At 43.4% G+C, this 9851-nt stretch overlaps 1 protein-coding gene, 1 long non-coding RNA gene and 1 pseudogene across 4 annotated transcripts in view; 2 read left to right on the top strand and 1 right to left on the bottom strand.

The window, feature by feature from the left end:
- Positions 1-1009: 1009 nt before the first annotated feature.
- LOC116556069 lies at positions 1010-1917 on the top strand (annotated as a pseudogene). The gene has a single exon (XR_004270815.1). The product of XR_004270815.1 is annotated as a 60S ribosomal protein L6 pseudogene (transcript).
- A 1269-nt stretch (positions 1918-3186) lies between these two features.
- STT3A (STT3 oligosaccharyltransferase complex catalytic subunit A) overlaps positions 3187-9851 on the top strand; it is a 29591-nt gene continuing 22926 nt past the window's right edge. The window contains exons 1-3 of one of the 2 annotated variants that reach the window (XM_032285032.1): positions 3187-3305; positions 5923-6045; positions 7109-7169. In XM_032285032.1, the coding sequence (XP_032140923.1) occupies positions 5958-6045; positions 7109-7169 (149 nt within the window). In that variant the 5' untranslated portion in view covers positions 3187-3305; positions 5923-5957. The remainder of the gene's footprint in view (positions 3306-5922; positions 6046-7108; positions 7170-9851) is intronic. The other variant, XM_032285033.1, reaches the window with a different exon arrangement.
- LOC116556068 lies at positions 9408-9684 on the bottom strand. The gene is made up of 2 exons (XR_004270814.1): positions 9649-9684; positions 9408-9515 (listed from the first exon to the last, which is right to left on the bottom strand). It is a non-coding gene; the product is annotated as an uncharacterized LOC116556068 (long non-coding RNA).

Below are 9851 nucleotides of genomic sequence, written 5' to 3'. Positions count from 1 at the left end.
GGGGGGGGGGGGATTAACTGATACATTAAATTCATGTATAAACTCTAGGTTTATTTATTTTATTATTTTATTTTAAAGACAGGGTATTTCTTGCTCTGTTGCCCAGGCTGGAGTAAAGTGGTGTGATCATAGCTCACTTCTGCCTAACTTCTGGGCTCAAGTGATCCTCCTGCCTCAGCCTCCTCAGTAGTTGGGTTTACACGACCACGTCCAGCTAATTTTTTAAATTATTTTTTGTAGGTACTGCATCTCACTATGTTGCCCAGGCTAGTCTTGAACCCCTGACCTCAAACCATCCTCTCGTCTCAACCTCCCAAAGTGCTGGGATTACAATCCTGAGCCACCACACCTGGCTCTCAAGGTTTGTTTATAATAATTATAATGATTTTCCAATGAGTTTGTTTTCCTTTGATTTTATTCATAAATAAGCCTTTCCCCATGGACTGGTACCAGAGACTCATCCTAAAAATAAGCTTTGATTTTCAAACTTTGTTCACACATTATTTTGACTTCTGAAAAGGCTGACTTAATTTCATCACTTGGAAGCTTAAATGTATTCTCTTTAAGAAATATGTTTAATACTTTTTTTTTTTTTTTTTGGAGACGGAGTCTCTGTCACCCAGGCTGTAGTGCAATAGCATGATCTTGGTTCACTGCAACCTCCGACTCCTGGGTTCAAGCGATTCTCCTGCCTCAGCCTCCCCAGTAGCCGGGATTACAGGCACCCGCCACCATGCCCAGCTAATTTTTGTATTTTTAGTAGAGACACGGTTTCACCATGTTGGCCAGGCTGTTCTTGAACTCCTGACCTCAAGTGATCCACCTGCCTCAGCGTCCCAAAGTGCTGGGATTACAGGCTTGAGCCACGGCGCCTGGCCTCAGTATTTTAAGGTAGTACTTTAAAAAAAAAAAAAAAAAAGCTTTAACACAATCTTTCTAATTTTAATTCCACCCCCGCCTTTTTTTTTTTTTTAAAAGAGAAAAAACTCACTCTTGCCCATCTTGCAAGATGGCAGGTGAAAAAGTTGAGAAGCTGGATACTCAAGAAACCTGAAGCCAAGAAAGCTGATGCTGGTAACAAAGTGAAAAAGGGTAACCTCAAGGCTAAAAAGCCCAAGAAGGGGAAGCCCCATTGCAGCCGCAATCCTGTCTAATTGGCAGGTATTCCCGATCTGCCATGTATTCCAGAAAGGCCATGTACAAGAGGAAGTACTCAGCAGCTGAATCCAAGGTTGAAAAGAAAAAGGAGAAGGTTCTTGCAACTATTACAAATCCAGTTGGTGGTGACAAAACGGCGGTACCCGGGTGGTTATACTTCGCAAAATGCCTAGGGATTATCCTCCTGAAGATGTGCCTCGAAAGCTGTTGAGCCACGGCAAAAAACCCTTCAGGCAGCACGTGAGAAAACTGCGAGCCAGCATCACCCCCGGGACCATTCTGATCATCCTCACTGGATGCCACAGGGGCAAGAGGGTGGTTTTCCTGAAGCAGCTGGCTAGTGGCTTATTACTTGTGACTGGACCTCTGGTCCTCAATTGAGTTCCTCTGCGAAGAACGCACCAGAAATTTGTCATTGCCACCTCACCCAAAATTGATATCAGCAATGTAAAAATCCCAAAACATCTTACTGATGCTTACTTCAAGAAGAAGCTGCGAAAGCCCAGACACAAGAAAGGTGAGATCTTCGACACAGAAAAAGAGAAATACAAGATTACAGAGCAGCGCAAGATTGATCAGAAAGCTGTGGACTCACAAATTTTACCAAAAATCAAAGCTATTCCTCAGCTCCAGGGCTACCTGCGATCTGTGTTTGCCCTGACAAATGGAATTTATCCTCACAAATTGGTATTTTAAATGTCCTAATAATCTAATGAAATAACTGATTACCTTTAAAAAAAAAAAAAAAGAGAAAAAACTCTTGTTTCGAAGAAGCATTTACTTCAAGTTCTGTAATTCCTTCAGGCTCAGCTTGTTTGCTTTTGCGAACACTTACTATTAAAAACAAAAAAGCAGATCTATTGAATCATAACGTCCTGAGGGAAGCCTGGTCATGTGAATTTTGGAAAAAGCACATGTGATTCTGAAGCACTGGTTTAAACAATGACCTTTCAATAAACGGTGGGTTGCCTTTGTGGGAGAGTAAATAGGAAGCTGTGGGAATGGCAGTGGCAACAAGCTCGAAGAGCTGCGGGACGTTCCCACTCTCTCTGGTGTAGCCTTAGCTTACCGAGGCGCGCAGGGAGTGGAAGTGCATGATGTAGGTGTGTTGGTTGCGAGTCTGAGATGGTGGAATTGCTGCTGAAACTTCGTCCACTTCTCTGCCCTTAGCAACGCTATTGGGGGTGAGGGGCCGTAGGGTGCGGGAGAAGAGAGGCAAGTTAGGATAGGGAGAGCGGCTCTCTGGCAGGTATCTTACAAAGGGCTGCTAAGGCATGGCCGGGCTGCCTCCTGGTCCCCCGAGGAAGCCCGCCTGCTGTTTGGGAGAGCTGTGCCTCCGCGGCGCCGGCTGTCTCAGCTGGCAGTGGAGACGCTTCCAGCTTAGCCCCGGCAACCCCTTTAGGCCTAGGCACGCTCTTTCACAAAGCCAGTGGCTGAAAAAAGGGCCATGTCTTGTGAACTGTCAAGGTTCCCAGGTGCATCGCAGTTACCAAAGCACAGTAAAAGCTCTTGAGCTAATTATCAGGCACATCCTGCAAAAGACGGAACGGTGTGGACCAGGAAGCGTTTGAGTTTAAACTGAGAATAAGTGGGTAGAAAATGCGTCCCTCCTCTCCTTTCACCTTGTATTAGGTAACAATTTCTAACTTAAAAAAGACAAGAGACCAGCGGCTCCGCATTCCGACTTACTGGGACTTGCAGCTTGGGTCTATTTCGGCGTAGTTTCCGCTTCTTGTCACATGACGGGAGTCCGCAGCCTACGCCTTTCCACCGCGACTCCCAGTGGTTCCGCAGACTGACACGTCACTCCTCGGCTCTCAACCAAACTGCTTAGGGCATGTTCTTTACGCGCTCCTGACTCCGATGCGCCGGCCTATGATAGCCCGGCGGGAGCACACAGCCCCGCCTCTAGAGTGCTAAATGATAGCTGTAATGACCAATTAACAACTGGATTCAAGGCTTGGTTTACGCCTCCTCCTTTGACAGACAGTTCCGCGATCCTATCGTTCTCCGGAAGCGTCTTATTGGCCGGGAGCCAGCCAACAGGGACGCAGTCCGGGAGGCGGATCTGTTCGCTGCCAGGGTTGGGTGCGCCGCTGAACTGATGGCCGAGGGAGCCCAGCGGATTGCTTAGTAAAGCTGTCCAGGTGAGAAAGCCGTAGAACTTAACTTGAAAATCAGTGGCAGGTGCAGTCCATGGCGTTGGTGGGACTGAACGAAGTGCTGGAAGCAAAACTCTAAATGAGGGTGGAGAGCAGAGCTTAGGGCCTTGCAGAGGAAGGGGCGTGGGGCGTGGTGTGGGGGCTTCCTGGATGGAAGGATGTGAGGGTCTGGGGAGGGAGGGTAAGGTGGGTCTTGGGTACAGAGCGTGGGAAAGACTGGGTCCCGGGACTAGTTCTGGAGGGGAAGGCGCGTAGAATGCTGGGGTGATGAGGGTCCCGCGCTGGGGGGTATCAGAGGTGGTCAGTTCTTTGAGCCGGGGGAAGAAGAGGGAGGTGGGACCCGCTGGAGAGAGCCGGAGGGAGAGGATAGTAAAGGATTGTGAGAGAGTATGGAAACGTGTGTAGGAAAACGTGGCTGGGGAAATTGCAGTCTGGGAAACTAGAGCTACGGTGGCAGGATATGCCACGGCTTGCAGGGCACAGTTGAAGAGGAACGCAGATGGTAAGTGTTTTAAGAAAGGTGTTTTTGCTCTTATTTGCTTTGGCGCTGTGCTGAAGTGACCAAAGAGCACGAGATGAAATCTCCCTTACGGTCCTGCCCGAAATGACCAGTTACTTTACTCAGTTTTCAAGTAGAGGTCTTAGCAGTCTCATTTTGGTGTGTGGCTCATATCGACACATTGGTGTCAAGTTTGTTCCTATTTCAGGCATTCCAGAAAACAGCTGCAAACCCTGAGAGATACGGCTGAATTGTTGACTTCCCATTTTTGATTACAAAACAAGTTTTCCCTTTGGGAATATACTTAAACATATTTCTAAATCTGCTCTTCTGGGACAGTTAATTGTGGAGAACATGCTTGACTTCTTAGTGTTGGGGCTAGCATTCTGTATGCCTTCCACCTAGTCCAGTGTTTTTTGTTTTTGTTTTTATTTTCTTTCTTCTTTATTCCAATAATAGTGGGAAAAAGACTCGTGGGGGAGGATAGACACAGGTTTGTTAAGAGATATACAAGTACAACTAGATAGGAGGAATACATTCTAGTGTTCTATAGGATAACTATGATTTGGAGTATAATTAACAACAAAAATACATAATTTATTATATATTTTCAGATAGCTAGAAGAGTGGATTTTGAATATTCCTAAGACAACAAAACAATAAGTGTTTGAGGTGATGAATCTACTAATTATCCTAACCTGATTATTATACATGATATACATGTACCAAAATGTCACACTCCATAAATATGTACAATTATGTGTCAAAAAGAATAAAGCAAAAAAAGCCTTCAATGATGATTTAAGAAGGTGATAGTACTGTCTTATTCAAGAATAACTAACCTATGGTAGATTAGTGCTATCTAAATAATTCTTAACCATCATGTGATTTCCGTTTTGTACTGCCTACAGATAGTGTCCCTCAACATTTTAATCTACTTTTTTTCCCCCCACTCTTCTGCTTCAGTAGGAAAAATTCGTTTTCTTTCCCTCTAGATTATCATCTAGTGATATCTAGATTATCTAGTGGCATCCAGATTATCATCTGGTGCCATCAAACTGTCTCTGTGTAATTGAATCAATCTCTTAAATCAGCATTGTCAGTTACAGAGATGCCTTGGGATAGGTGATTGAAAGCGGGTATAGATCTGAGCAGTAGTTAGTCTGATATATGCGATTGAGAGCACAGTGGATCTGTATGTATGTACCTCCTCTCTTGAGTGAATGATTTTTCCTTCATTAGTTATCAGTCATGCTCTCAGTTGACCTGACAGCCCAATTGGGATTTGGAAAAGAAAAAAGTTTATAGCCATTCAGTTGAAGTTTAAATTTAGGGTAGGATATTGTGCTGATTCAGTGGTGACTTCTGTTTTTCCTCTTATTGCTTTTCCCTTCTTTTTTTTTTTTTTTCCTTTTTAAAGAGATGAATTCTGGCTCTGTTGCCCAGGCTGAAGTGCAGAGGTGTGATCATAGCCCACTGCAGCCTCCAACTCCTGCCTCAGCTTCCTGAGTAGCTGGGACTGCAGGTGCCAGCCAGCAAGCCTGCATAATTTTACAATTTTTTGTGGAGGTGGGTTTTCGCTCTGTCGCTCAGATTGGTCTTGAACTCCTGGCTTCAAGCAATCCTCCCTCCTTGGCCTCCCAAAGTGCTGGGGCTTTCACGTCTGGTCTCAGTGTTCATTTCCTGCTTCCCCCCATCCCCATAGAATCCTACCTTTTCCTGAGTGCTCTCTTTCTCCATTTTATTATTTTTCAGTATTTCCAATTGTTCCTATTTATATTTTCATCTCTTCCTTGTTGTACTATACTGTTGCTAATTGTGCTTATGTACTTGTTAGCTGTGAAGGAGTGGGAAATAGAATTATGAGTGGTTTATTCTGACCACTCCATTTTAGACTTGACACTTAGACTTGACTTTTGCCTAATTCCTTACAGGTTGATCATACTTGAAGCCAGAGTTGGATATTAGCATTAGCCTTGACCCTTTCTGGTGTTTTTGCTAGCTTCTATGTCCTTTATGTTTCCCTTTCATCATAAAATATGAAGGTTAATGAGGTAAATTGAAGGTATTCAATATCCTGTGGTTTTGACTTTTTCATTTTAGCTGATTGTCACCTGTTGCCACCCATTCATGTCAAGATGACTAAGCTTGGATTTTTGCGATTGTCCTATGAGAAGCAGGACACACTTCTGAAGCTTCTCATTCTGTCAATGGCTGCTGTATTATGTGAGTGTGCACGTGAACCTCTCTTTCTTTGGGGATAGAAAGGAGAAAGTCTAGAAAAACATTGAAAATGGCTACCTTAAAATGCCTTGTTCTTTTTAGCAGATTGTTATGTTTTTCCATTTCTCATCAGTATAATTTTATGAAGACAAAATAAAGTAAAAGGAATATAAAAGTCACAGCTATGGGCCAGGCACAGTGGCTCACTTCTGTAATCTCAGCACTTTGGGAGCCTGGGGTGGGTAGATCACTTGAGCCTGGGAGTTTGAGACCAACCTGGCCAACATGGTGAAACCCTGTAAAAATACAAAAATTAGTTGGGTGTGGTGGTGGATACCTGTAATCCCAGCTACTTGGGTGGCTGAGGCACAAGAATCACTTGAACCTGAGAGGCAGAGGTTGCAGTGAGCAGAGACTGCACCACTGCACTACAATATGGGTGACAGATTGAGGCTCTCTCTCAAAAAAAAAAAAAAAAATCAGGGCTATGATCATCTGTGAAAGAATGGGAAACATGCTGTGCCAATTCTGTTTTCTCATAGGGCTGAAAGAGATATTGGGGACCCTTGGATAACTGATTTTTGTAAAAGACAATTATCTTCAGTTTAGGTGCCTCCTTTAGTATTTTTGAAAGTCTCTTGAGAGGTTACTCTGTTTTTTAGATTTTCTGGCTCTTCATGAGTCCTAGGTATAGGACTTGCTTGCCATACCTCTTTGCTCCAAGGTTAAGGTTTGTTGTGTGTGTGTATGGTGGGAGTGTCAACGTATATAGAAGATGACCATGTAAGTTGAGTTTGGCATTAGTAGGTGAATGTAATGTTACAGGCTTTTATAATTAGTTAACTGTGTCCTGTGAAAGTGGAAAATGTAGATGCCATTGTCAGGGGAAAGTAAACTTTTTTCGTTTCCTATATGTGGGAAGAGATGGATAAAGACTTTATTCAGGAATTATTTTATATTTTCTGTGATCTCTCTACTGCATAATACTGTCTTCATTATAGTACTATATCTGCTGCTCTTCCATGGCACAATACCAATAAAATATTAATTCTCTGGTTTTTTGCAGCTTTTTCCACTCGTCTCTTTGCTGTCCTGAGATTTGAAAGTGTTATTCATGAGTTTGATCCGTGAGTACCTTTGCTTGATCTGATATTATTTTCTTTGGGAGGCATTCAGGTTCATGGGTTTTGGGTTAAAATTTCAGTCTGCTCTCAGTGATAGAGATGTGCTTTCAGTACATTTCAGGGGAAAAAAAACCTTAAACTCTTCCAAAGGAGATAATTATCTGCTTTTAAAATATATGTGTTGGAGGCCAGGCACGGTGGCTCAGCACTTTGGGAGGCCAAGGTTGGGGAATCACTTGAGCTCAGGAATTTGAGACCAGCCTGGGCAATGTGGTGAGACCCCATCTCTATAGAAAAAAAAAGTATGTGTTGGAATTACCAAGTAAATCTCAACCTCAAAAAACGTGAGAGGCATTGCTAGTATGTCTGCCTATCGTTTAAGATCTGGATAGGCTAAGAGAATGCTGGCTGCTCAGTTTGATAAAAGTTTGCAGATTAAGGGAAAGGATCCTGGTGTACATTCCAGGCTCAGAAGAGAATCACAAATCATGGACTTGAGATTCATGACATTTTTTGTTTGTTTGTTTGTTAGCAGTTTTTGTGATAGAAGTTGGGCTTCGTAGTTAAAATTCTAGGGCAATGCCAAAAGCTCAGAGTTATCAGTTTGATTGGGAGTTTTGTTCATCAGATGAAAAAGATATAGTGGAAGTCCTCAGTGGTATTAATAACTACCATTTACTAAGCATTCATTTTGTTCCAAGCACTAATTTACAGATTATCTCCAAATCCTTTCAGCAACCCTTTGAGATGTAGGTACTATTATTCCCTTCTTAGCAATGAGGAGACTCAGTGGGGCACAGTGGCTCACGCCTGTAACCCAGCACCATGGGAAGCCAAGGCAGGCAGATCACGAGGTCAGGAGTTCAAGACCAGCCTGGCCAACATAGTGAAGCCCCGTCTCTTCTAAAAAGACGAAAATTTGCTGGGTGTGGTGGCATGTGCCTGTAATCCCAGCTACTTGGGAGGCTGAAGCAGGAGAATCGCTTGAACCCGGGAGGTGGAGGTTGCAGTGAGCCGAGATTACACCACTGCACTCCACCCTTGGCAACAGAGCAAGACTCTGTCCCAAAAAAAGAAATAAGGAGACTCAGGCTGGTAATGGTTATCTAAGGTTACATATTCAGTACATGGAGGAACCAAGATTTAAATGTACATTTGTCTGACTCCAGTTTTTTATATTGCCTAAAGTTAAGGCTTATAACAAACTTGGAGGGCCAAAATCGTAGGCTCTTGAAATATTATTGACATCTTAAAAATAGTATATTCAAGCTTGTGGGGTATTGATTCAAAATGCCTGCATCTATTTGCAAATTTTTAATTTTGTGTAGATATTTGAAAGTGTTTTGGAGGCATTACAAATATTCTGTTTGGGGCCTCTCAAATCAGTTTATACTTTTTCTCATGAATGAGGAAACCTATCCTTTTGTTTTTCCTTTTTTTGTTTGAGACTGGGTCTGACTGTCACCCAAGCTGAAGTGCAGTGGCATGATTATGGCTTACTGCAGCCTTGACCTCTGGGGCCCAGGTAATCCTCCCACCTCAGCTTCCCAAGTAGCTGGGACCACAGGCATATGCCACCATGCCTGGCTAATTTTTAGAAAAATTTTTGTAGAGATGGAGCCTCACGATGTTTCCCAGGCTGGTATCAAACTCCTGGGCTCAAGCAATCCTCCCTCCTCTGCCTCACAAAGTACTGGGATTATAGGCGTGAGCCTCCATGCCTGACCTCCTTTTGTTTCTTGATCCCAATCTGTTAGACTTCTTTCTCAGACTCCCTGGATGAGCAAATAATGGTGTTAGATAATCAGGGAAAGCAAGAGCATCTGTCTTGTTGTCAAGAGCTGTTAGGGACCATAAAGGACTTGACACTTCCTTTTGCATAGGAGGAAACTGATGCCCAGAGTGGTGAACCCAGTCCAGACCTATTTCTACTAACTTATATTTCCTCTCTCTCACTTTACTTCTCCTACTGGTAGGTAAAGGACACAATTCTGACACATATTGATGCCTGCAACCCTCATCTCTTCTGTTCCTGACAGTCACCAAAATAACATCAGTGACAAACAGAAAGATAGAGATTTCTGCCATCTGTTGCTTCTGTTTACTTCAGCTTTCAAAACTTGACTAACCAAGGAGGAAATAGGGTTAGAGAGGTAGACAGAGAGGATGGTTAGTCATGATTATGTGTAGTAATTAAACTATCTCTAGTTTGAGACTCTTTGTTTATTTTTGTCTGTCTTCCTTTTTTTTTTTGGAGACAGCGTCTTGCTCTGTCGCCCATGCTGAAGTTCAGTGGCTCAATTATGGCTCATGCAGCCTCAATCTCCTGGGCTCAAGCAATCCTCCCGCCTTAGCCCCCCAAGTAGCTCGGACTGTAGGCGCTTACTACCACGTCCAGCTAATTTTTGTATTTTTTTATAGATTGGGTCTTACCATGTTCCCAGGCTGGTCTCAAACTCCTGTGCTCAAGCCATCTACCCACCTCAGCCTCCCAAAGTGCTGGGATAACAGGCATGAACTACCGCGCCAGCCTCTTATTTATTTTTATTTATTATTATTATTAATTTTTTGTTTTGAGATAGGGTCTTACTCTGTCACCAGACTGGAATGCAGTGGCATGATCACGGCTCACTGAAGCTTCAACCTCCCTGGGCTCAGGTGGTCTTCTTATTTCAACCTCCCAAG

The sequence above is a fragment of the Sapajus apella genome, unplaced genomic scaffold (assembly GCF_009761245.1).
Source record: "Sapajus apella isolate SASKATOON/1434 unplaced genomic scaffold, GSC_monkey_1.0 scaffold16, whole genome shotgun sequence".
Lineage (NCBI taxonomy): Eukaryota > Metazoa > Chordata > Mammalia > Primates > Cebidae > Sapajus > Sapajus apella.
Note: the sequence above shows the minus strand (reverse complement) of the source record. Positions and strands in the feature narration are given on the sequence as shown.